General features: G+C 41.8%; 1 protein-coding gene across 14 annotated transcripts in view; it reads left to right on the plus strand.

The window, feature by feature from the left end:
• Window positions 1-27472, plus strand: part of clasp2 (cytoplasmic linker associated protein 2) — a 570512-nt gene that overhangs the window by 89093 nt on the left and 453947 nt on the right. For all 14 annotated transcript variants that reach the window (XM_078540120.1, XM_078540106.1, XM_078540107.1 and 11 more), the window contains exon 7: window positions 3845-3915. In XM_078540120.1, the coding sequence (XP_078396246.1) occupies window positions 3845-3915 (71 nt within the window). The remainder of the gene's footprint in view (window positions 1-3844; window positions 3916-27472) is intronic.

Below are 27472 nucleotides of genomic sequence, written 5' to 3' on the forward strand. Positions count from 1 at the left end.
TTTTAACCCTCTTCCTGCCTTGTCAAAGACACAATGGTAGCCATCCACAGTATTCAACAACGAGAAGCTAACCATTCAGAAGTTAATTACTTGGACTAAAGACTGGACTTTTAAAGATAACTCTCTAGGTGAGCTAATCGATCAAGTTATAATTGGAAAATACAATTATTGTTTTAACCCTGGCAGTTGGAGAGCGAATCAAGCCAAGCTTTCACTCACGCTTTCTCTCTTTCTGCTGAAGCAAAAACTATGGTGCTACAAGCCACATAACCATGGTTGGTCCTTGTCCTGGGAGCTGCTACCACACACCTCACCGTACAGACCCCTTGTAATCACAAAGCCAGGAAACTTGCACACTGAAACTCATTATGCCTGCAGAGCTGCTAACAGACTCACCTCACATCTGAGGATGTCCAGGTCCATTTTAAAAAGGAACCAAAAGGATACTATTTGCATCTGATTAGCTCGCCTTGCTTGCGGAGTCAGTGGGTCTGCCTACACAGTGGCTTCTTGACACTTAGACCCTCAATATGGATTTAATGAGGAGACTTATCCTCTAGAATTTAATTAGGATTCAAGAAAATTGGATTTATGAGGGAGGCTTCTGTGCAAGTAAATTCACTGGCCTGAGTTTCCTCTGCCTGCCTGGTTCAGTCATCTCTGTACCCTTGTCTGACCTACTTTTCTAAGACTGCAGTACCAGGCCAGACATCCAAAATAGATAGCACTCTAAACTCCAGCTGTATAGAAGAGTTTCATGATTGTGCGATGTACTCAAAAGGATTTTGATTTTCTGAGGTAGCTTAATCGTGTGTCCCTGAGCCACCACATGTACACTGTTCCCTCCAGTTCAGCTTATCATCTACTTTGATGCCTACATAACTGTGGTTAGTAGCTATTTGAATGTCCACATCATGAATTTTCATGGGGACAATATCATTAATTGGCTTTTTCCTGAAGCCTTTCGTCTTGTTTTCATTCAGTTTTAGAGAATTGTTATTGCACCATTTTACGAACCTCTCCAGAGTTCCGATAGTTGACTTTGAGTCCTTATGAGACCCACAAGTACTGTATCATTAGCATACTTCAAGATTGTTATGTTGTCATGCCCTGATCAGCAATCTTTTGTGTAGAGGATGAAAAGCAAAGGTCAAAGTAAACAGCCCTGAGGCGACCCACTATTCGTTAATGTGAGCTCTGAGTAAATCCTAGAGACTGACAGCTATTAGACCATAAGACATAGGAGCAGAAATTAGGACAATCGGCCCATCGAGTCTGCTCCGCCATTCAATCATGGCTGATAAGTTTCTCAACCCCATTCTCCCGCCTTCTCCCCGTAACCTTTGATCCCCATACCAATCAAGAACCTATCTATCTTGGTCTTAAATACACTCAATGACCTGTTCTGGGTTCTGTTATGAAAGAAATCACTAATCCAAAGTAAAAGAGTAGGATTGACATCAAGGTTTTTTCATTTTCTCAGTCAGTTTGAATGGTTGCATGGTATTAAAGCTGAAGAAAAGTCAGCAAAAGTAGTGCAAGCATAGTTGCCTAACCTGTCTGTTTGCTGTTGGATCAAATGGGCCAAGGTCAGAACAGCATTGTCCACTGACTTGCATGCAGAATAAGTGGATCTAAAAAAGGCTTTGACACAATGCACTCAAAACATGTCATGACTATTAATGTAAGAGCAATTGTGTCAATAATCATTCAGCTCAGCAGGCTGTGACTTCTGAGCAACCGGAATGATGATGGCTGATTTCCAATAGCAAGGAACAGTATGCATGTTAAACCATTTCTGAAAGACCACAGAGAAAGGAACTGCCAACTGATGAGCACATTGCTGAAAAGTTTTCCGCTGATCTGAACTGGGCCACGTGTTTTGTGTTAATTCACTTGCTTGAATTGCTTCTCTACCTCCCATTTGTTTATAGTAATGCAAGATCCTTCTAAATCATGAAGTGAAGCCAGCTGCAAAATTACGCATTCCACAAATTCTTCATTTTAAAACTGGTTATAAAATCCATTTAATTCATTTGCGACATCATGAGGATAGTCTGTGGACAAAAAGGGATCATTTCTCTTTTTAAATGTGAAACCTGACATTTTATGTATACACTTCCATGCATCTCTAGGATTATTTGTCCAAAAACAGTTATGCAGTTTGTCTCTATGCACTTCTTTTGCATTCTGAGTTTCCTTTCTCGCTTTGATTTTTCATCCGTTAGATTTGTCTTGGCTCCCTGCACTAAATATAATTTGTCTTTTCTTCATTATTGCTTTCATTACTAGTGATTGGGGCGCAGGTAAATACTGATAAATAATCAGTGGCCTGCAACTCAGAGGGTTGCTTTGGAGGGTTCGATTCATACTTTTCAAGTGACAATTCAATATTCTTGTATATTGTAGCAAATGGTATAGGTAATATTTCTAGGCGATTGGGAAGACCTGTGTTTTTTTTTCTCTTCCCTCTCCATCAATGCCCTATCAAGCCATTGTGTCACCTTCTGTAGTCTTGACCTTCAGCAGTGATCAAAAGTGAGTTTCATTTAGGCCTTAAAATTTGCATGTTTTAACCCCAGTCCCTAGCCTTTTCAATAATGTGTCCCTAATATAACTCAGTGGAATAATGTTGAACTGATGGCCTTTCCTAATTGGAATGGTATTCCATAGTCACGTACAATGCATTGGAAGAAGAAAGTAGAAACTGAAGGAACATGCGGAAAATCAGGGAAACCGCCTTGGAAATATTCTGTATTTAACAATTAAGGTGAATGAGACCAAACAGTTTCTAGGTGTGTTTAAAAACTTCATCTTGTACTTTTCAACCTGGTGCATTTGTGATTGGTAAGGGACTGGGTAAAATGGTGGTCATACGTTAATTTGATAAGCTTCTGAAATGTGAATGCCGAACAATTTATTGACATAAGTGTGTTTTGCTAATTTCACCATATGTGAAGAAACATTTGTCAACAACATCCTGATCTTGGCGCTCTTCTAAAAGAAAAACAAAAGCCACTTCCAACCTCCCTCTTCTTTCTGTCAGAAATTTATCCTATTTTGTTTTGAGTTTCAGTGAAGTTGTTGATTTACAACACTTGGTGGCAGTGCATTGCATAAGTTGACAAAATGTGACGTAATGCTTTTGATTTTAACCCTTTTCGGTAATTTAAAAAAATCTCATTTGTACATCTTTTTGCTCTTCCTGTTCAATTCCCTTCTGAATATATTTTTATAATTGGATTGGCATAGGATTCAAACAAAAAGAACAAAGAAAAGAACAGCACAGGAACAGGCCCTTTGTCCCTCCAAGCCTGCGCCGATCACATTGCCCGTCAACTAAAACATTCCTCAAATGCTTGTGACTTCATGATCCTTGTAATTGTGACTTAATGATTTAAACCTTATAATTAGCTTTTCCACTGCCTCTGCGCGATATGATGCCATGCCCGATGCATTTGTTGGGTAACAGTAAATTGTCAGTAGAAAATATGAAATAAAAATAGGAAAACATTTATCTAGTCACTGCATGGGTGTTTAGTCATTTATTGTGACTTTATTGTTCCCTAACTAGCAAAAAGGGCAAAGAAGATTGTAACAACTACTGCTGTGTAGAATTATTGGAAAGTGGCTGCTTCCTGTGTTGATTTTTCTCATATATAAAGGATTGCAGTGCCATTATCTCAACATGCTCACTTGTACAAATGAGGGTGTGGCTTATTGTCTTTTTTTTTAAAAAAACAGCTTCAACCACATACTTGTTTCACAATGTTTTTAGTGTTAGTTCTATTAAATAATGGGAGTTATTTTGCACATGCACTAACGTGATTTAAATTGTTTTTAGATTACAAGCACTGTTTGGAAAGTTTGATGAAGTGCAGAAGTCTGGGAACATGGTTTTGAGTTTCAGCCATGGTAAGTATGTAGAATACACAAGCACTGATACTTTGTAGGTTTCATTTTTCTTGGATTGTGGTATCATTGTGTCAAAATTGAGTGTGCAATTTGGGAAAAAGAAGCAGTATGCCATTTTAGTGCAATTATGTAGAAATTCTGTACCTCCATGCAATTTTGGTTCTGGAATCATGTTTGTGTTTTTGATATCTACAAGTATGAAAACAATGCTGGGATTTTATAGTGTTAAGATTTTGATGAACTTTATGATACAGGAATTAGTTAATTGATCCTTTGTGTTGGAGTTATGACTAATTGTTCTATGATGCTTGATACACTACATGAAATATGCCAACATAAATAGACTATCCATACCAGTGGTGTTTTGTTTTTTGTAATAGCTTGTTTTGGAACATTTCTAAATGCTTCGCGCTGTTGATCACTTTTGAAGTGCAATGATTGTTATGGAGACAAACATTAACAAAATAAAATTTTAGGTATATATGTATAGCAGCCAGTTAAACTTGAAATTTATGGACTACATTTAGTCAGAAAAACAGATTTGTTTAAATTTTTATGTACCAGACAAAATAATAACAAAAATGTGTGGCAGTAGAAAATAAGTGTTTATCTTCATTTCTGTTGTTTTATGTGTGTGACAGTGATAACTGAGAATTGAGGGTTAAGCATATTGTTCTGTCATGACACAAATATTTATAGAAAAGGAGTTGTGCATTTAATATGCAAAAAATTATTTGCAACACATGAGCTAGGACCATATTTCTGATTGGTCCACTTGAAGGACAAGATATACCCACAGTTGATCTGGAATGTGTAATTTGCCTGCTGAAGTGTCGTCTTCTGAGGCAGTCCGTCAGGATCGAGGATGACTTGCTTCCATTCTGGTTCGGTGGGTTCTGAAATGGTTGATAAGTCCAACATGTGATCTGCAGACTCTGCCTCATGTGGGGCAAGTGGTGCTTAGAGAGTCAGGTAGATGAGTTATTTGGAAATTTGTCTGCTTTCTCCAATGCCTCAACTTCGCCTTGGCATGTTCTCAACAAAGTCTCTTGCTCTTTTTGATGCCTTCCCGAATTAATCTTAGCAATTTTGGTCAGTCACAGGCTAGGCACTTCCACGAGTTGGTGGGAATGTTTGACTTTTTAGGCAGTCCTCCTGGGAGTCTTCTGCTGCAAACGAATTCCAAATAAAATGGTTGCTTTGGGAGTCTGGTGTCAGGCATACGAAAGACATGTTGTGCCTAGCAGAGCTGGTTTTGAGTGATTAGCACCTCCATACTGCACGTTGATTTGGGAGAGGATGCTGATATTGGAATGCCTTTCTTGTTACCAGACTTGGAGGATCCTGCGAAGATACCATTGGTGGTACTTCTCCACTGCTGTGGTTGTCCAAGTCTCCAAAGCATATAAGAGTGCGGGGATCACTGCTGCCTGGTAAACCATGACCTTAGTCTCCAGTTTGAGACCCTGGTCCTCAAACACTCTTGCTCAGTTGGTTGAAAGCTGAGTTGGCACATTGATGACGTTGGTTAATTTTGTCATCTGTGCCTACTTTCATCAGGAGGAGGCTTCCCATATGTGGAAGATGCCTCAAGTTCTCCAGGGTCTCGCCATTGATCATAATGGATGGGAGGAAATGTTGTGCTGTGGGAGCTGGTTGGAAGAAGACCTTAGTTTTCAGGCGGTTCGGTCCATCTTCTCATGTGCTTTGGAGAAGGAGTTGACAATGACCTGGAACTCAGTTTCTGAGTGAGTGTGCACAGGTGTCATCTGTATACTGGAGCTCAACGACTGAGGTTGGAGCAATTTTGGCTTGGGATTGGAGGCAACGTAGATTGAACAATTTCTTGACTGTTACGTAAATTATCTCCACACCTTTGATAATTGTTGCAAAAAGCTGCAGTGTAATTTGATCCAATCATTGCCAGACAGGCAAACATGCTTCAGCACTCAGTGCTGCTGTGATTGAACAGTTTGACTGAGGAAGGTGAAAACCATATGAAAATGGTGATATGGTAGAATGCACGGGAGCTGTAATTAGCTTTCTGAAGATCCTCTATTATCTAGTGTCCTGCAATTGTAATTATAGTCGTCCTCAGCTGGGACTTCATACCCAAATTAATGATTTAGGTACATAGTTGGAGTTTTGTTTTTTCCCTTCTGTATAAGTGATAAAGTTCTCCAATTCAAAATGAAGGAACCAGAGGCAAGACTACATCTTAAAGTCAGAAACATTCAATTAAATAGCAAATGGGAAAACAAGCAGTTCTCTGTCTCAGAGGTACTGATGTAGCAGGAAGCTAGTGAGGATTTGCCAATCAACAAATGAATTGGTGCGAATGTGTCAGGGCTCTGGGCATGTTGGGCTTTTTTAAATTCATTCATGGGAGGTGGGCATCACTGACTAGACCAGCATTTATCACCCATCTTTAATTGCCCTTGTTCAGAGAGCATTTTAAGAGCCAACCACATTGCTGTGGGTCTAGAGTCACCTGTAGGCCAGACCAGACCAAGGATGACAGATTTCCTTCCCTAAAAGACATTAGTGAATTAGATGGGCTTTTATGACAATGGGCAATAGTTTTGTGGTCATCATTAGACTTTGAATTCTAGATTTTTATTGAATTCAAATTTCACCATCTGCTGTGGTGAGATTCGAACCCGGGTCCCCAGAGCATTACCCCGGGTCCCTGGAATACCACTATGCCACCGCCTCCCCAGGAACACTTAACTGAAGAGGACTAAATTGCAGGACTCGAATAATAGAAGGGTTACAACAGAGAAGGAAGCCATTCAGCCCATCAAGTCTGTGGCACCTCACTGAAAAAGGAATTCAGGTCGCCTCACTCATACCCTTTCCCTGTAGCTGTGTAAATTTTTGTTCTTCAGGTTGAGATTGGTCCAATTCTTCTGTCGTCCCTATATCCAGGTCAGATGACTGATTTGCATAACATTGCATGGCTCTCCACCAGAGTTCTCCCTGGCTTCCCCCTGCCCAGGTTTAGTTCAAAATCGTTCAGGTCCTATCACACACACTTACGCTCCCCTTCCCTGTCGTAACAGGTGAGACGGGCCAGTCGTCAGCATGGGGTGGATCCCACCTCAGTCAACCTATACCAACTTTCACTTTCATTGGGGTTTCTGACACCCCTGGACTCATGAACTCCTGGGTCACTGTGTAGAATCCAGAGACTGGGTGAATGATCCAGAGAATATGAAATAAATAAAGAATAATTTTTAGAAAGGTAATGAAAAGGTATGAGTACAAATCCCACAATAGCAGCTGGTTCAAAAAAGCCAGTTAAATAAATCTGAATAAATTTGAAAGATTGTGAATTTTGAAGAGGATAGTGATAGACTTGAAGAGGACATAAACAGGCTGGTGGAATGGATGGAAGGCCATTGTGGCAGATGAAATTTAATGCAAAGAAGTGTAAAATGTTATGTTTTGGGAGGGAGAATGAGGAAAGGCGGTCTAAAATATGGGATGCAATTCTAAAGCAAGTGCAAGAGCAGAGACCTGGGAGTTTATGTACACAAACCATTGAAGGTGGCAGGGCAAATTCAGAAAGCGGTGCATAAGGCATGAGGGAACTTGTGCCTCATAAATAGTGGTATAAAATACAAAAGCTAAGGAATTATTGTGAATCTTTATTAAATGCTGGTATGGCCTCAACTAGAGTATTGTGTCCAATTCTGGGCAGCACACTTTAGGAAAGAGGTGAAGGCTTCAGAGAGTGTGCAGGAAAGATTTGAGCATGAGACATGATTCACTTGATCATCTTTATTCCTCAGAACCAGATCCAACAATGCCTCTTTCCTTGTTGAGCTGTAAATGTGCTAATAATCAAAATTTGCTTGAACACAAACTCTTCTCCTTCTTGCCTTTTTAATTTCCCTAATGACTGGGATAAAGGTGAAAAGTCCCCCATTATCACTCCTCAATAGTTTTTGCACCTTTCTGTAATATCCCTGCAAATTTGTATTGTTCTCGCTCATTAGTGACTTATTGTGTACACCCATAACTGGAATGACACCTTCACTGTTCCTTAACTCTTAACTGAATAGGTTCTGTCCCTTCAAGATATCCACTCATCCCAGCACTGTAATATTCTCCTTTTGTTTCCTGACATCACCTATCCAAGAATATTTGGTACCTAGTCCTGCTCTTGTTCAGTTAAATCTCCATTTTCAGCACGACATCCTCTGCCCATGTGCCTATTTGTGCCTGCAGCTTATTTACCATGCTTTGTGTTTATGTACATGCTGTGTAAACCTGTTTTAAATGCGTGGATATTTTCTGTCAGTCTGATCCCAATAGCTCACCAGTTCATTGCTATCTGTCCCTCCAAATCTGCTGTGCACCTTTTTTTGCCTTACTAATGCTATATCCTGGTTCCCAAATCCCTTCTAAAATAGGTTAAGCCCTCTCCTACAGCAGTGGCTAACTGCCCATGAGAGTATTGGTTGTGGCCCTTTTGAGGTGCAACTTATCATGGGCCCTCCCTTCCCTTTGAAGCCCAGATGCCCTGGAATTGTAATACTTGCCCTCCTGCACCATCTCTCCAGCCACACATTCTTCTGCAAAAGTATCCCATTTTTACTTTCTCTGCACTTGATACTGGGAGTAATCTGGCGGTTAATTTGAGGTCCTGCTTCTTTAGGCTTTTTCCTAGTTCATTTAAATCTGCCTGCAAGATCTCACCCACTTTCAAACTTGGTTGTTGGCACTGATATGGACCTGTCTCTGGCTGTTCACCTTGCCCCTTCAGTATTCGGTAGTCACTCAGTGACACCCTTGATCCTGGCATTAGGGAGGCAACATACCATCTCACCTGCAGCCACACAAATGCCTGTCTGTTGCATTATCATTCCCTTTCACTTTTGCTTTGTTAAACTTGTTCCTGCTCTCACCACACCACGCCCCTCCCACCTAATACAGCTGAGCCCCGCTTTGTGCTGTGGACATGGCCCTGGCTGCAAATGCCAGAATAACCAGGGGGTCACATGTTTCAGTACCATTTCCATCAATCCAGTCCTGGTGACAATGATGCTCAAACCCAATGGTTTGGGCACAGAAGTCCAGTATAGCTGACTTCATTTAATCCCACTGTTCTGGAATTGATTTGGACGTGTTAAGATTTTCCAGATTACTTGTGAGCTACACTTGGAATTCCTCTCTTCAGTTGAGCTGCTTTAACTGCTGCTTTAGGACTGAGACATTGGTTTTCTTCCACTTGGACTTCTGGGCCTAGCAATGTCTTGGTGCTAGATGGATGTTTATCACTGATCGAGCAAGTTGATGATCTGTCCAGCAGGCACCAGTTCCCTCACATGGATTGATTGATGTAGACATCACTGAGAACTTTGACTTGACAAATGCCATTAACCCAGGAGGTGCCAGTGCTTTGATCTAGGATGCCACCATGCGGTTTTGTATTTGTCCTTCTGGCAGAAAGGGTGTTTGTTATAATGAGAACATGCTGAGCACACTTTTTTGTCAGCAGAAGGACAATGTTGGCTTTGGCTTTTATCACCCTGTATTTCCCCACTGGTTCCACTCCAAATATCGAAGTCGCGGATTCACGTTCCCCCATTAGGATTTTTAAAAAAATCTTCTTTTGGAGTGGCAGCGAGGACTTCTTTAAGGTCAGAATAGAACTTTTCCATTTACATCTTCATCCAAGTCGAGGGTTGGGGCACATGCCCTGATATTGGCATATTGGTTACAGTTGAGCTGTAGATTAATTGCCATGAGTTTTTCATTTATGCAGCTGGGGAGTTCCGGCAGAGCATCTAAGATTCTATTCTGATGGCAAAACCAACTTATGGAGGCAAAGGTTGCTGTCAGCTTTGCCTTTCCTAGGAACTGTCTCAATGCTTGCCTGTGCACACATCTCTGTCCTGTACAAAGCTGCCTGCTAGACTCAGGTCACGTGTTCTTCTACATCAGCGTGTGGGCGGTACTGTACCCAGTCCCACATTAACACCTTTTTGTGCCAGACCCACTACATCTATTTTTAGGGAACCTTTTGTAACCGCCTCCTCATTCGCTGTGAGTCAAGGATATCCTGAAGAGGACTGCTCAGCCACGGATGCTGCTGACTAAAGACACCTCTGTCCCATTGCACATGCCCAACAACCTCATGCACCTGTCACCTGTGTGCAGATTCTTGATTAGCATCTCCGAGGTTCACAGTCCTCTCAGTATCACCAATCCTTCATCCCCAAGAACCTGGCAGATCTACCCTAGTAGAAGCCATTATGTTTAATGTGGGGACCTTGGGACATTGCCATTGTCCACACAATCATGACGTGTTGGTGGTCAGATTTCGGTGCCATGTCAAATCACGATGACAGGGACCACCTTGCTCTGCAGCCTTCTTCCAACTTCGCAGCTGGTGAGGAGCACAGCCTTACTTTACCTGTTCTGCCATTGAGGGCTTTTTGGACTGCACTTTGTCAAGTACCTCCCCTGATCTTGCTACCATGGGTGGCCCTACTGGGAGCCCGATGGCTTTGCCTGTCGGAGTGCCTAAGCCTCTCCACCACATCAATGTGACGATCCACAGAGAAGTTTTTTTGAGGACATACAAAGGTAGGCAAAGGAGGGAGAGGAGTAAAGAACGAAAGGGAAGGTCTGGGATAGGTTGGAATGCAGGAGAGATAAAATGACGAAAGGGATAATGCTCAATGAAAAAGGAGATGGTAATGGGACAAATTGAGGAAACAAAAGATGGCTGTAGAGGAGGTGTAAATAGGAATGGCAGAATCAGCTGTTGGGAAAAATGGGGGCAGAGGTTATGATCTGAAATTGTTCAACTCCGAATGTTGTAAAGTGCTTTACAAGATAAGGTGCTGTTTCTCAAGCTTGCGTTGAACTTCACTGGAACAGTGTAAGAAGCTGAGGGTAGATAGGAGAGAGTCTGAGTGAAACAGAGAAGTTTAATGACATGACCAGAAGCTTGGGGGTCATGCTTTCAGACTGAATGGAGGTGTTTCGCAAAGCGAATACCAAGCCAAATTAGGTCTCCCCAATGCAAAGATCACAACATTCTCGATCCTCACATGCCTGATGGAGACCCACTCTCCTGTCCCTGACTGTTGATTGATTCAAAAGTTCACCTTAACCCCAGGGGTGACTGCCTCCTGCAACAATGTTCAGGTAACTCATCCCCTCCCTAATGTCCTGCACTGACTGCACAGACTCCAGCTTAACATCTCTTGAGCCAAAGTTATTCGAGCTGCAGGAACAATACAGCACGTTTGGTTGTCGGGGATCGAAGCCCTCTCCACAAGCTCCCAATTGTTGCAGTTGTGGCCCAACACATGCCCATCAGGCCTGACTCACCCAGTTTATTTATTTGATTAGTTAATTTATTTGATTATTTAGTTTTATTAATAATTGGTTTATCTGGTTTGAGTTATTGATTTAGTAAAGTATAAACAAGTTAGTTTCCTGGCTTAAGATAACTGGAAGCAGGAGTAGGCCATTTGGTCCCTCGAGCGTTCTCCACAATTCAATGAGATCATGGCTGATGTGATTGTGGCCTTAACTCCCCCATAAGCCTTGACTCCCTAGTGGATCAAAAACCTGATTAACTCAACTTTGAATGTATTCAATGACTGAGCCTCCAGTGCCCTTTGGGGCAGAGCATTCCAAAAGTTAACCACCTTCGGAAGAGAATTTCCTCTTCCATCTCAATCTTAAGTGAGCTACCCCTTATTTTGAAACTATGCTTCCTAGTTATAGATTCCCTCAAGAGGGGGAACATTCTCTCAGCATCTACCCTCTCAAGCTCACTCATAACCTTGTATGTTTTAATAAGATTTCTCTCTCATCCTTCTAAACTCCAATGAGTATCGGCCCAATCTGCTCATCCTTCGCACATAAGACAGCCCTTTCATTCCATGTATCAACCTGAACTGAACTGCCTCCAGTGCTAGCATATATCTCCTTAAATAAGGAGACCAAAACTGTACACAGTACTTGAGGTGCAGCCTCACCAGTGCCCTGCAACAAGCCTTGCCTACTTTATACTGTATCCCCCCTGACATAAAGGTCAACATTCCTTTAGCCTTCCAAATTACTTCCCGTAGCTGCACCCTAACATTTAGTGAATCATGTATGAGGACATGAAAATCCCTATGTCATGAAGCTATTAATGTATATAATATTTTGGAAAGTATTTTTCTTTTAAAATAGAGGTTTAGTTTGTGGGTATGTCTTAATTGGATTAAAGCCAGCTAGTCTGGGTGCTTTGATAAAAACAAAAACAGAATTACCTGAATAAACTCAGCAGGTCTGGCAGCATCGGCGGAGAAGAAAAGAGTTGACGTTTCGAGTCCTCATGACCCTTCAGCAGAATTGAGTAAAGTTAGGAGAGGGGTGAAATATAAGCTGGTTTAAGATGCGGGGGGGAGGGGGGGGGGTTTGTAGGGATAAGCAAGCAGTGATAGGAGCAGATAATCAAACTTAGTCTACTGCATTCGTTGCTCCCAATGCGGTCTCCTCTACATTGGAGAGACCAAACGTAAACTGGGCGACCGCTTTGCAGAACACCTGCGGTCTGTCCGCAAGAAAGACCCAAACCTCCCTGTTGCTTGCCATTTTAACACTCCACCCTGCTCTCTTGCCCACATCCTTGGCCTGCTGCATTGTTCCATTGAAGCCCAACGCAAACTGGAGGAACAGCACCTCATCTTCTGACTAGGCACTTTACAGCCTTCCGGACTGAATATTGAATTCAACAACTTTAGATCTTGAACTCCCTCCCCCATCCCCACCCCCTTTCCATTTCTTTCCCCTCCCTTTTGTTTTTTCCAATAATTTATATAGATTTTTCTTTTCCCACCTATTTCCATTATTTTTAAATCTATAACTGTAATGCCCTGTCAGTCTTTCCACCCCACCCCCACTAGAGCTGTACCTTGAGTGTCCTGCCATCCATTCTTAATTAGCACATTCTCTTAGATAATATCACCACCTTCAACACCTCTTTGTTCCTTTATCTGTGACATCTTTTGATTATCTGCTCCTATCACTGCTTGCTTGTCCCTACCACCACCCCCCCCACAACTTCTCTCCCCCCCGCCCCCCCACTTCTCCCCCCCCCCCCCCACCTTAAACCAGCTTATATTTCACCCCTCTCCTAACTATACTCAGTTCTGCTGAAGGGTCATGAGGACTCGAAACGTCAACTCTTTTCTTCTCCGCCGATGCTGCCAGACCTGCTGAGTTTTTCCAGGTAATTCTGTTTTTGTTTTGGATTTCCAGCATCCACAGTAGTTATTTGTTTTTATATCTGGGTGCTTTGATGTTTGGGATGTAAACAGATATAGAGTGCATTTGTATTTTCTGAATAGAGCATTCAAGAAGAAGAGCATTCACTTTATACATTAATGATCTAGATGAAGGAACTGAGGGCATCCTGGCTAAGTTTGCAGATGACACAAAGATAGGTGGAGGGACAGGTAGTATTGAGGAGGCAGGGAGGCTGCAGAAGGATTTGGACAGGTTAGGAGAATGGGCAAAAAAGTGGCAGATGGAATACAACGTGGGGAAGTGTGAGGTCATGCACTTTGGTAGGAAGAATAGAGGCATAGACTATTTTCTAAATGGGGAGAGAATTCAGAAATCTGGAGTGCAAAGGAACTTGGGAGTCCTAGTCCAGAATTCTCTTAAGGTTAACTTGCAGGTTGAGTCGGTAGTTAGGAAGGCAAATGCAATGTTGGCATTTATTTCAAGAGGACTAGAATATAAAAGCAGGAATGTGCTGCTGAGGCTTTATAAGGCTCTGGTCAGACCACATTTAGAATATTGTGAGCAATTTTGGGCCCCGTATCTCAGGAAGGATGTTCTGGCCCTGGAGATGGTCCAGAGGAGGTTCACGAGAACGATCCCAGGAATGAAAGGCTTAACATATGAGGAACGTTTGAGGACTCTGGGTCTATAGTCGATGGAGTTTAGAAGGATGAGGGGGGATCTGATTGAAACTTACAGAATACTGAAAGGCCTGGATAGAGTGGACGTGGGGAAGATGTTTCCATTAGTAGGAGAGACTAGGACCTGAGGGCACAGCCTCAGAGTAAAGGGAAGACCTTTTAGAACAGAGATGAGGAGAAACTTCTTTAGCCAGAGAGTGATGAATCAATGGAATTCATTGCCACAGAAGGCTGTGGAGGCCAGGTCATTGAGTGTATTTAAGACGGAGATAGATAGGTTCTTGATTGGTAAGGGGATCAAAGGTTACAGGGAGAAGGCGGGAGAATGGGGTTGAGAAACTTATCAGCCATGATTGAATGGCGGAGCAGACTCGATGGGCCGAATGGCCTAATTTCTACTCCTATGTCTTATGGTCTAAGTGGGGTGACGAGCAATATGTTTATATTACTAATAAAATTGGTATTATGAAAAGGGTTTCATTGTTAAAAGGTGAAGTTCAAAGAGGTTGTTGATACAATGAGCATTAACATTCATTGGGGCTGGTAGGTATAACTTCAGTAGTTTTCGGGTCTGCAGGCAGAGACAATGTAAGATCAAATGGCAGCTGCAAGCCTCTAACTGACTCCACAGTGGAAAGAACCTCATTTTGAATTCGTAAGGTGAAAATGCTTTGCCTGGTGCCTGGTTAAGTCTATGGGTTGCTGTTGCCTTAATGGAGATTAGTATGGGAATTTGTTAAAAGTTATGATAGTAGTAATTTGTAGCCATGTGTACATATATTTTAACCAGTGTAAATTAATAAAATGTTTCATTTAGTTTCAAGTAAAACCTCAAACTAGTGATCTGATTCCTGAGTTTAGAGTCACACCTCAAATATAACACTTAAAATTATTGATTATGACAGTTGTTTAAAGTTTCCCTCTGGAATTTTTAAATAACTCCACTTTACCAACTGCATTGGTTATAACACCCTATTAAAGAATTCTGAAGTTTCTTTCCATCTAAATCATCATCTGCTGTTCTATTCTTCACATCAAAGTAAACAACCTCACATTTTCCCACATTATATGGCATCTGCCATATTTTTGCCCACTCACTTAGCCTATCCATATTCCTTCGCAGCGTCTTTGTGTCTTCCTCGCAACTTGCTTTCCTACCTATCTTTGTATTGTCAGCAAATTTGGCAACAATACACTTGGCCCCTTCATCCAAGTCATTAATATAGGTTGCAAATAGTTGTGACCCCAAAGCTGATTCCTGTGGCGTTCCACTGGTTACAATTTCCTAACCTGAGAGTGACTCATTTATTCTGACTCCCTGTTTTTTGTTGGTGTAGTAACTTTTTATGTGCCGCCTTTTCGAAATCCAAATATATTGCATCGACTGGTGGACTTTATCCACCCTGTTTGTTACATTCTCAAAAAACTCCAATAAATTTGTCAAACACACTTCACAGAACCAAGTTGACTCTACCTGCTTGTATTATGTTTTTCTAAATATCCTGCTACTATTTAGTTAATATTGAATGCCAGCAAATTCCTCATGATAGAAGTTTGGCTAACTGAACTATAGTTTCCTGCATGCTATGTCTCTCCTTTCTTGAATGGAGCTGTTAACATTTGCGGTTTTCCAGTCCGCTGGGACCTTTCCACAATTTCTTCTTAGTCTTGCCATTTTTTATTTCCATCCAAACTGATTCTATGTTCTAACCTCCAAGCTAAGATCATTTCTCACTATTGTACTGAACTCATCCTTTATTAACAGAGCTACCCCATCTCCTTTTTCCTTTCTTCCTGCCCTTCTGAAGCGTCAAATACCCTTGAATGTTTAGTTCCCAGCAATGGTCACCTTGCAACCACATCTCTGTAATGGTTATCATATTATACCGATTTATGTCAATTTGTGCTGTCAATTCACTCATCTTGTTACGGATGCTGAGTGCATTCAGATTATTGTCTTTTTTAGCATTTTTCCAAACTCTGACTCCCTTTGCTGGTGGACTCTTATGTGTGTTCGTTCTATCCCTTGCTGCAAGTCACCCTCTGGTACTGGGTGTCCTGCACTCTTGTCTCGCACTTCCTCTTTAACTTTCTAAATCCCCCCTCACATGAACCCTTCCCTCCACCACTGTTAGTTTAAAGCCTTTCTACAGCCCTAGTTATGTAATTTGCCAGGATACTGGTCGCAGCATGGTTTAAGTGAAGTCTGTCCCAGCTGTCCAGCTCTTCCTTTCCCCATTACTGGTGCCATTTCTTTATGAATTGAATCCCACCTCTCCCACACCAATCTTTGAACCACTCATTCAACCCTCTGATCATAATTACTCTGTTAATTTGCTCATCGCTCAGGTAGGAATCCAGATATTTGCTTTTTAACTTAGCCCGTATTCCATTAGTAGAAACTATTTCTTAGTCCTACCTATGTCATTGGTTCCCACATGGACCATGACAATTGGATCCTTCCCGTCCCACTGCAAGTAGCTCTCCCACTCTGAGGACAAGTCCTTAACCCTGGCATCAGGCACACAGCCTTCAGGACTCCGGCTGTCGGCTGCAGAGAACGATTTTTATCCCTCCACCTCTTGTCCCATACTACTGCTACATTCCCTTTTAGTACCCCCGCTTGAATGGCCCCCATAAAGACAGTGCTGTGATTATTTTGCTTGTCCTCCCTGCAGTTGCTGCTCTCACCAACACAGGCTGGAAGAACCTCAAACCTATTGGACAAGTGCAAAGGCTATGGCTCCTCCAGTGTACCTTCTGGATCCCCATAGCTTTCTCAGTTGTAGTTACTCCCTCCTATCCTTGACCACGGACCAAACCTGAAGTACCTAGCTTAAGGGGTGTGACTATCTTCTGAAACAAAGTGTCCAGGTAACCTTCCCCTCCCAGGTGCACCACTGTCCAAAGCTTGGACTCCAACTCATCAACTCTGAGCCCAGTTCCTCGAGTTGCAGATTTAGTTGCTGTGAGTCACACTGGTGTCCACCAGCTCCAGCATGGTACAGCTGCAATATGTCACCTGCCCTGCCATCTCTATTGTCTTTTATTTAACTAATTAGGAATCCAAGTTTGGTTATATCAAATAGTTGAACTAGTTGAGCTCTAAATTTAATAGAATGTTTGTATCTCCCCAATTTTGTTTCAACTACTACTGGGTTTTTGAGAAAAGAAACCTTAGAAATCACCAAGCAACCACCTACCTTCTGACTTAATTAGTGCCTTTAGATCTCTACTGTCAGGTCTCACTATTTTTCGATCCCTTTCTTGGACCACGCCTTGTTCTGTCAAACACCCTCACTCACTAAATTTGCCTAGTTATGCAAGTATTCTGTCTAGCAGTACTCCATCGAGCTGGACAGAAAAACTAAGTTATAAAACTAATTCTCTCAAACCGTTCAGCTAGCTTTTGTCCTGTCACATCATTTCTCACACTCTCATGCTTGGGTTTCCTGCACGTTCCAATCCAAATAACTGGATTGTTTGTACTGCATGAGCTGTGAACTGCTTTGTGCATTCTGAAGTTATGAAAAGGCACTAAATAAATGCAAGCTCTTTTCATTTTAAGTGCAATCGTACAAGAAGGACAATCTCTTAAAGGTGACTGTACCTAACTGGAGTCTTCTGTTTAGTAATGATTGGAAAATTCCACATTCATGGAGGAAACTAGAAACTTGAAGAATTAGGTTTAAACCACAAGTGGTGAATATGTGCAGAAAGCAAATCAGCTAATGGTGTTAATTTCAAGTTTCCCATTGATTCTTGGAGGGAAAATTGCCTTCTTTGTCTGCGTCGTAAAGAATATGCATGTACTTACGAAGAAATTCGAATGACTGTGCCAGAAGCTGTGGGTGCAACGCAAGTAATTGTGGCTGAAACCCAGAATTTAATGATGGGGAAATCACCTCGAATGATATTTAAGACAATTGCCTGAAACTGAATTCTCCATTGAAAGAACTACAGCAATAATTTGCATTTATATAGCATCTTTAATTTGGAAAAACATTTCAAAGCTCTTGACAGAAGAGTTATCTGTCAAAAATTGACACTAGCTTTTCAACATAGCTACAGCGCTCCAAAGCAAAACAAACCGTGGGATTCTAAGTGTCTACTTTATCATATCCAACAAATATTATCAGCAATGATATCTCGGAACTGAGTACACATAGAAAGTTGGAATGAAGGGACCCTTTAGTGATGGTGACTATGAAAAACTGCTGTCTTGTTCTCCAAAAATCAACAGTGACTAATTGCGGATGCAGATTTTGCTATTGGAGATTATTATGCCAATATTGAACAGGTGAAGAAATTCATCAGATAAGTCAGTTTGCTGCTTAAAAAGTTTATGCAATTGTTCATCATTATTTCCACAGCAAAACAGAATTTCAGATGTCTGCAACCATAACTATGAAGCAGCAATGAATGGATGTGGTACTTAACATTTAACAAGAGTATTTTTAGTACAGAGGTTCTCAACCATTTTGGTTTGGAGGCCCCTGCCCAAGTTATACAAATTCTATGAATGCCCATAAGATAACATAAGTATGTTTTCTGTATCATTATATAATTAAGTATATCAATTTTATAGTCTGTTTATTGATGTGAAACTTGTTGATGGTGCAGAGAAACAATTGTGTTAAGATTTGGAGGTATCGTTGCCAAGTGCATGCTATGGCCAATGTTCATCCTGACTCAGTAATTTGCTTTCATTGCTGAAAATTCAAATTAGTATAAGAAGATGGCAGCAAAACCTTTAGTGCTGCACTCGTGACAGAATTCACACCAAAATGTCTCTGGCAGCATTTCACTGAATTTGTTTCTGAGGGAGCGGAGGAAATGTTGATGAATTCTTATAGTTTTGATGAAGTGGAGGGTCTCGGTTTTTGTTCAATGTTCTCAGTAAAGGGATTGTAGCCTAGGTCTTTGTGTATTCTGGAAAAAAAGTATTAAATTTGTTGCGTACATCAGAAAGTTGTGCTACTAGCTGTGGTTTGATAATGTCAAATTTAGCATTTAATTTCTTGAACAAAAGAATGTAAGAGTTCAAACGTATTCATAGTTTCTTTCCCCAACCCCCCCCACCATCCCCCTCCACAAAAGACAACCGCTTCCTAGAATTTTGATTGCATCAGATCTTTCTTGCTGGGGAAAAAAATAAGTTCTCCTGCCTTGCATAGTTGTATTCAGCTTATTCATTTCATTGAATAGGTCTGAGAGGTAACCCCAGTTTTGTCTAGCCACGTGCCATCATTTAACATCACAGCAAGTTGAACTTCCTTGTCAGCTTAAAAGACAAACGGGTAAGCATTCTGCATCGAGATAGCTATCTCAACTGAGTACGTGAGCACAGAATTGTGCTCTGCAGCTACTTCCTGGCAAAGTGCAGCAAACACCTGGAGTTTGTTGCTCTGGATTTCAGAAAATTAGGAAATGTTCATACTCTTAAGAACATCAAACAACTTGGCTTAGTATCTTTGGCAGGAACTGCCTCTAGGTGAAAAAGCGATGTGTCCAAAGAAGTGAGGTGCAGCAGAACCTTAGTTTTTGCTCCAGGCATTACAGTTATTACTGCAGCCCCATCAGTGCAGATCCCAAAGTAATTTATCTTGCTGATTTCTCTTCAGATCCTGAAATGATCGAACAATTTGAAAATATCAACTGACTTTGTTGTCATGAGCCCTTTGCAAAACATATCCTGTTTTTATTACCTTATTCCACACGCAGTGAACATAAGTGAGTAGATGGGGCATCTTAGAAATATCTGTGGATTCATCAAAGTGTACAGCAAAGTCATGGTTAGATAGCTGATCAGAGTAGTGCAAAGTTATGTCTTCTGGCATTAAATCAATCTGTTGTCATTTCACGCGTTTTTTTTCAACTCCTGGCCTTCTGCTCTCCAAGCACTGCCCTTTGGATTTCAATGATACATGGCATTATCGACTCCTCAGTAATCGGAAGCTTTTTTCTTTGCTTTAGCAATTTACTGCAGCATTAATGCTGAGACTACAAGCTGTTTATTAGAGGTAGTTTATTACTATTTAGTGTCAACCAGTTGCCAGGCTTTTGCTTGAAGTGTTGCTTGTCTTCCTATTTTTTATCCTTGCCAAGCAAATGCCCTGTAACTTGGAGGGTTCCAAAGATTCATTGGAGAGTATTCCTGTGCAGATTACACATTGCGTTCGATGCTGAAAAGCTATTCCCACGATCTAGAGAGGCGAGAGCGAGGGAGGCATAGTCTCAGGATAAGGCAATGGCCATTTAGGATGGAGATGAGAAATAACTTCACTGAAGGTTGTGACTCTTGGGAATTCTCTACCCCAGAGGGCTGCAGATGTGCAATCATTGAGTGTATTCAAAGCTGAGACCTATAGATTTTAAGATACTAGGGGAATCGAGCAACATGAAGATTGGGCAGAAAAGTGATTTGAGATAGAGATTGACGATAATTTTATGAAATGGAGGAGGAGACTTGAGGGACCATAGGGCTTACTCCTAGTCCTATTTCATATGTTCTTACGGATGAGGTATATGTCCATTTCCAGTACAGGTAAAACTTTAATTCAAGTAACTGTCTTCATATTTCTTGAATTTTGCATGGTTAATCACAGAATTTCAGCATTGTTAGGGCACAGAAGGAGGTCATTCGGCCAATCGTGTCTGCACCGACTCTCCAAATGAGCATTATGACTAAGTGCCATTTTCCTGTCTTTCCCCTGTACTCTTGCACGTTGTTTCTATTCAAATAATTATCTAATGCCCTTTCGAATGTCTTAATTGGACCTGCCTCCAGCACACTTCCAGGCAGTGCATTTCAGACTTCATCCACTCGCTGTGTGAATAAGCTTTTGTCTCACATTACATTGGTTTCTTTCACAAATCAATTAAAACTGTGCCCTCGCTTCTCCATCTGTCCCTTGTATTCCATGGGCTCTAACTTTGCTGACAAGCCTGTTATGTGGCAGTTTATTAAACACCTTGTGGAAGTCTGTGTGCACCACATCAACTGCATTATCTTTATCAACCCTCTGTTACCTCATCAAAAAACTCAGTCAAGTTCATTCAACAGGATCTGCCCTTAACAAATATGCACTGCTTTTGCTGAATTAACCCGCATTTGTCCAAGTGACTCAATTGTTTCTTGGATGATTGTGTCTCAAAGCTTTCCCACCACTGAGATTAAATTTACTGGCTGGGTTTACATTTGTGCCCCTTTTTGAACGAGGCTGCAACATTTGCAATTCTCCAGTCCGTTGGCACTGCTCCTATCCACAGAGGACTGGAAGATTATGGCCAGTGCCTTTACAGTTTACACCCTTATTTCCCTCCGAATCCTTGGATATATCTCATCTGGCCCTGGTGACTTATCAACTTTGAAGTACAGCCAGCCTATCTAATACCTCTTTATCCTATCTATTGTCTTAGCTACCTCTTTCACTGAGATTGGGCAGCATCACCTTACTTGGTAAAGGCAGATGCAAAGCATTTATTTAGTACCTCTGCCTCCAAGCATAAAATCTTTTTGTCATCTCTAATCAACACCACTCCTCCTTTGACCACCCTTTAACTATTTTTGTGCCTATAGAAGACTTTTACATCCCCTTTTATGTCACCTGCCACTATTTTCTCATACTCTTTGCTTCTCTAATTTCTTTTTTCACGCCCATTTGAACCTTCTATGTCCAGCCTGGTTCTCAATTGTGTTATCCATCTGACATCAGCTTTATATGCCCCTTTTCGGTTTAATCTTTCTCTCCTTTTTTATCCAAGGAACTCTGGACTTGTTTGCCCTACCTTTTTTCCTTCACGGGAATGTGCCTTGACTGGACTTGTGCTACCTTCTTAAAAGGCAGCCTGTTGTTTCATTACAGTTTTGCCTGTTGATCTTTGATTCAGCATACTTGGGCCAGATTTGTTCTCACCCCACTGAATTAGGCTCTCCTTCAATTAATTATTTTTACTTTGGGTTGCTCCTTGTTCTTTTCCATAGTCAACCTAAACCTTCTGATAGTGTGATCACTACCCTCTAAATGTTCCCCCACTGACGCTTGATCCTCTTGACCTGCTTCATGCCCCAGAACCAGCTCAAGCAAAGCCTCTTTCCTCGTTGGACTGGAGTTATACTGATGTTGAATATTTTCCTGAAACTCTTGCCCCTCTCTGCCCTACATCCTAATATAGACTGAGATAGTCATAGTGTAATTAAAGTTCACCATCATAACTACTCTATCGTTCTTTCACCTCACTTTAATTTTCTTGCAAATTTGTTCCTTCATATCTTTACCATTAGTTGGTGGTCTAAAGAATACACCTACAATGTAATAGTACCTCTACTGTTTCTTAGCTATCATCAAATAGTTTCCCCCTTAAGGGCATCCTCTCTCTTCAGCACTGTAATGCTCTCCTCACTCAATATTGATAGTTATCCTTATTCCTTTTCTTCCCAGTCTTTCCCAAACACCTTGTATCCAGGAATATTTAGTTTCAGTTATTCGCTTTTTTGAACCAGGTCTCCATTATTGCCACAACATCATATTTCCACGTGGCTCACCAACCTTGTTTACTACACTTATGCATTCCCATAATTGCACAGTGAATCTAATTTGGACCTCATTAAATGTCCTCTCTTTCTGGCTCCGCCAAATACTTTAATATTTTCTACTAGTGCTATCTGTCTCTCCCAATTCTCTGTGCACCTTGGCTTTCCTTTCTAACAATGGACAGTCAAGAGGTAGCATTAAAGTATTCAATCTCCTATCACTTTGACCCTTCCAGTCATGCTCCTGCTCCCTCCTTCTATACCCTCTCCACCAGAAAGCTGAGCTGACTGTGATCTCAAGGATTAGACCTCTGGCTGCACACCCTATTGCACTGTCAGGATTCAGAACAGAATACTGATTGGAGAGTGAAATTACTCATGGGACAAATGCACTACCTGCCTGGCAGTTACCCCTTTGCCTACACACCTTTAGCTATGAGGTGATCACATCTATAAATGGACTACCCATGAAACATTCAGCCTTGCAGATGTGCCACAATGATGTCAGCTGATGCTGAAGCGCTGGAACCTGGATTTTGAGCGCTGCAGCAGATGACACTTTTTGCAGATATGTTCCTGCAATCTGGAGCTCCTACATGGGACACGATATGCACTCCATGGGTCTGAGCTGCCTTGTCATGTCTTTATTTATTAGACTATTAAATATCAGACTTCTGTACATAAGGACTTAGCAGCTACTCACCAATCAGATGTTTCCCCTGCGCTTTATTTTATTGGCAGTTTAAACTGAAATGTTTTTGCTTAACTCTAATTATCTTAAAAACCTTAGATTTTAATTTGGTGAACAATTCAGACTTTTGTCTTAGTATCCACTATTATTTATTTTGTTGCTTAGAATTAATTGTTTGATTTTAATTATATTATAAAGCGTAAAATTGGCTTTAGTTTTAATGCTAATTAATTGAAGTCTTATAGTTTAATTAAGATTCAATTAAAAGCTTCATGTGACTCCTTGCCCTACGAAGTCATTTATGATTTTTTTCATGAAGGAGAACATTTTTATGCAGTGAGTGGTTAGGATCTGGAATGCACTACCTGGTGATATTGTAGGGGCAGATTCACTTGTGGCTTTCAAAGGGAATTGAATAAACACCCAAAGAGAGATCATTGCAAGGCTATGGGGAAAAGGTGGAGGATTGGGACTAGCTGAGTTGCTGTTGCAGAGAGCAGGCAAAGACACAGTGGGCCGAATAGCCGCCTCCTATGCTGTAAGTGTTTTGATGATTTTGCACAAAGAGGCCACTTTGAATTCTTTGAATAGACATTGCAGAATGTTTGCAAAGCAGGCATTTAATGAAATTTTTCAAGCTTTGCATATAGGCTGGCTTGTTGAGCAACATATATTTTATCATTGGGAAGTCGACTCTAGTAGAATGCCTCTTGTTGTCCCAGTCATACTGATGGAATCCCTGGTTATAAGGGAAGAGTTTGGAGGAGTTTCAAATCTTGATCGGATCATCAGCAAATGATCACATTGAAAATCTCACAAAAGGAAACTGCAAGATGACATATATTAGGCAAAGTAAGATTGATGCTGCAAGATTTGCTGTTTTGAAGTTGGGTGTGATAAATCTTGGTTTTTTGCCTATGGTTGAAGTTAAATTTCCTGCAAGTGGGTGGAACCCCATCATTTCAGAAGCTTTTACTGAGCTACATACCCAAGTGGCTATTAAGTACACCATTTAGAGTTGGCCTGTGGAGTTCAAGTGGTCGAGTGCTTTTATATCCGAATCTTTGAAATGGCAGGTTTTGGTACTCAAATGCTTATATATTTACAATAAAATAATATGGGCCCAGTTAAATACTAAAGTAAAATTTTATTGCTAAAAGCTTATACACAGCAAGAAAGTCAAACCAGAGTCAAGTAAACTTTAAGAATGTAATTGAAAAATAGAAGCCTTGGTAAATCGTTCTGATTTTGATAAGGCAAATTTAGTTGTTCCGATCTAATTATAGAACTGTTTTTGCATTCGTGTTTTGTAATGTCTTATCTTCCTGAAGTAGGGAAAAAGTATAGCTTTAAATTTTGTCAACTTATTAATGTATTTTTATTTATTCTTTGATGGGATGTAGGTGTTACTGCCAAAGTCAGCATTTTGTTGCGCATTGCTAATTGCCCTTGAGAAGGTGGTGGTGAGTTGTTGCCTTGAACCCCTGCAGTCCTTGTGAGGTAGCTACACCCACAGTGCTATTAGGATGCTGTAGTGCATCTTGTAGATGGTGCACACTGCTGCCACAGTGCGTCAGTGGTGGAGGGAGTGAATGTTTATGGATGGGGCGCCAATCAAGCGGGCTGTTTTGTCCTGGACAGTGTCAACCTTCTTCAGTGTTGTGGGAGTTGTACTCATCCAGGCAAGTGGAGAGTATTCCATCACACTCCTGACTTGTGCCTGGCTGATGGTGAACAGGCTTTAGGGAATCAGGAGGTGAGTTAGTCTCTGCAGAATTCCCAGCCTCTGACCTGCTCTTGTACATACCTGGGCAATTTTCCACATTGCTGAGTAGATTCCAGTGTTGTAGCTGTACTGGATCAGCTTAGCTTGGGATGCGACTAGTTCTAGAGCACAGGCCTTCAGTACTATTGTTGTCAGGGTCCATAGCTTTTGCAGTATCCAGTGCCTTCAGCCACTTCTTTATCACGTGGGGTGAATCAAATTGGCTGAAGAAGGGTACCTGTGATGATGGGGATCATAGGAGGAGGCCAATATGGACCATCCACTCGACAGTTCTGGCTGGAGATGGTTGCAAATACTTCAACCTTGTCTTTTGCACTGATGTGCTCGGCTCCCCAATCCCCCAGGACTGCAGAGCTTAGATATGGTTGAGAGATTGCTTTGCTTTGTCCATCGTGTGCTGCTTCCATTGTTTGGCATGCAAGTAGTCCTCTGTTGTAGCACCAGGTTGACACATTTTTAGGTATTCCTGGTGCTGCTCTTAGCATGCCCCCCTGCACTCTTCATTGAGCCAGGGTTGCTCCCCCGGCTTGATCATAACAGTGGAGTGGGATATGCCGGGCCATGATGTTACAGGTTGTGGTTGAGTACAATTCTGCTTTTGCCGATGGGCAACAGCGTCTAATGGATGCCCAGTTTTGAGTTGCTAGATCTGTTCAAAATCTATCCCATTTTGCACGAGGATAATGCCACGCAATGCGATAGAGGGCATCCTCAATGTGAAGACGGGACTTTGCCTCCACAAGGATTGTGTGGTGGTCACGCATACTGTCATGGACAGATGCATCTGTGACAGATGAGTGAGGGCGAGGTGAAGTAGCTTTTTCCCTCTTGTCGGTTCCCTCATCGCCTTCTGCAAACCCATTCTAGCAGCCAAGTCCTTTAGAGTTTGGTAAGTAGTAGTTCACTGAGCCAATCTTGGTGTAGAACACTGAAGTCCCTCACCCAGAGTACGTTCTGTGCCCTTGCTGCCCCCCATGCTTCTTCAGTGTGTTCAACATGGAGGAACACTGGCTCATCAGCTAAGCTGGGGGACAGAAGGTGGTAATCAGCAGCAGATCTCTTTTCCCATGTTCTACCTGATGCCACGAGACTTCATGGGGGCTGGAGTTGATGCTGAGAACTTGCAGAGCAAGTCCCTCACGACTCTATACAACTGTGCTGCCATCTCTGGCGGGTCTGCCTTGCTGACGTGACAGAACATACACAGGGATAGTGATACTCTTTCGAGTTATCAACAGTCACAGATTGCAACTCTTTCGAGTACAATCACAGTTCTTGGTTTCCGGGAGTGGGACATGAACCCACAACCCTCTGATTCAAAGGCGAGGCTGCTATGAACTGAGCCACAGCTGACACCTCAAACACACAGGGATAGTGATGGTGGTGTCTGGGACATCAGTTAATTAGCTAACTGGTTGAATCTGGTTACTCCAGCCCCAGTTCAGTTGGCTATAAATGCAGGCCTTTTTAGTGCAGCTAAGGTAAACGGAGTGCAGCTGAGTGCATACTTGGAGTTTGGTGAAAGGGGGAGTGAGGTTGAAGGGGATGGTGAGGGAGGTGTTTGTTTCCTTTTTCTATCTTTCTCACCCTGTAGGAATTGGTCCTTGCCCTACTACAGAGAAAGGAGCTAGCTGTTTGAGTATCTGGTGAGTAGTTAAGGTCTATTCTATTCCCAAGTTTTAAAATGGTATACAAATTTTATACAAATGGTATACAAGTTTTAAAGTGGTAAAGTTATTAAAATATATGAAAAGGCAACATAAGTAATTTAAATAATTATTTAAAACACATTAACAATGGCAGGACTGGTGATGTGTCAAGGCTGCAGGATATGGGAGTTCCTGGATAACGTTGATCCAGGGCAAAGACGTCTGCAGCGAATGTTCGCGGCTCAACTCTGCGACACATCAGGGATGGGGAAGGTTAGCTGGATTCTTTGTACTGGAGGCAGTAACACCACTTAGGACAGGGGTCTTCTGATTTGGTCAGTGGTCAGGGATAGGAGGGTGTGACTGTGAGTGAGGCAGGTAAGGGGACCCAGAGGGCAGGAGCACAAGTCCCTCAGTCTTTGCAATTGTCCAGTAGGTTTGAAGTTCTCAGCTTATTTGGATGAGAGTGGGGGCTGCAGGTTGGATTAGCAAACTGACCATGGCACCATGGTACAAGAAGCCATTCAAATGGGGGGAAACAAAAATCAATGTGGTAGTAGGAGACAGTGTAGTGAGGAGGATTGACATTGTTCTCTGCAGCAAAGAGTGAGAGTCCAGAAGGTGGTGTTGTCTGCCTGGTGCCAGGGCTTGGAGCATCTACTCAGGACTGGAGAGGAACTTGCAGTGGGAGGAGGAGGAGGATCCAGTTGTCGTGGTCCACGTAGGCACCGATGACATTGGTATGACTAGAAAAGAAGTTCTGCATAGAGAAGATGAGGAGCTAGGCATTAAATTATAAAGCAGAACTCCAAAGGTGAGACCACACCTGGAGCATTGTGTGCAGTTTTGGTCTCCTTTCCTAAGAAAGGATATACTTACAATGGAGGGAGTGCAGAGAAGGTTCACCAGACTGATTCCTGGGATTGCAGTATTGCCCTATGAGGAACAATT

Source organism: Cetorhinus maximus, chromosome 4 (genome assembly GCF_964194155.1).
Source record: "Cetorhinus maximus chromosome 4, sCetMax3.hap1.1, whole genome shotgun sequence".
In the NCBI taxonomy this organism is placed as follows: Eukaryota; Metazoa; Chordata; class Chondrichthyes; order Lamniformes; family Cetorhinidae; genus Cetorhinus; species Cetorhinus maximus.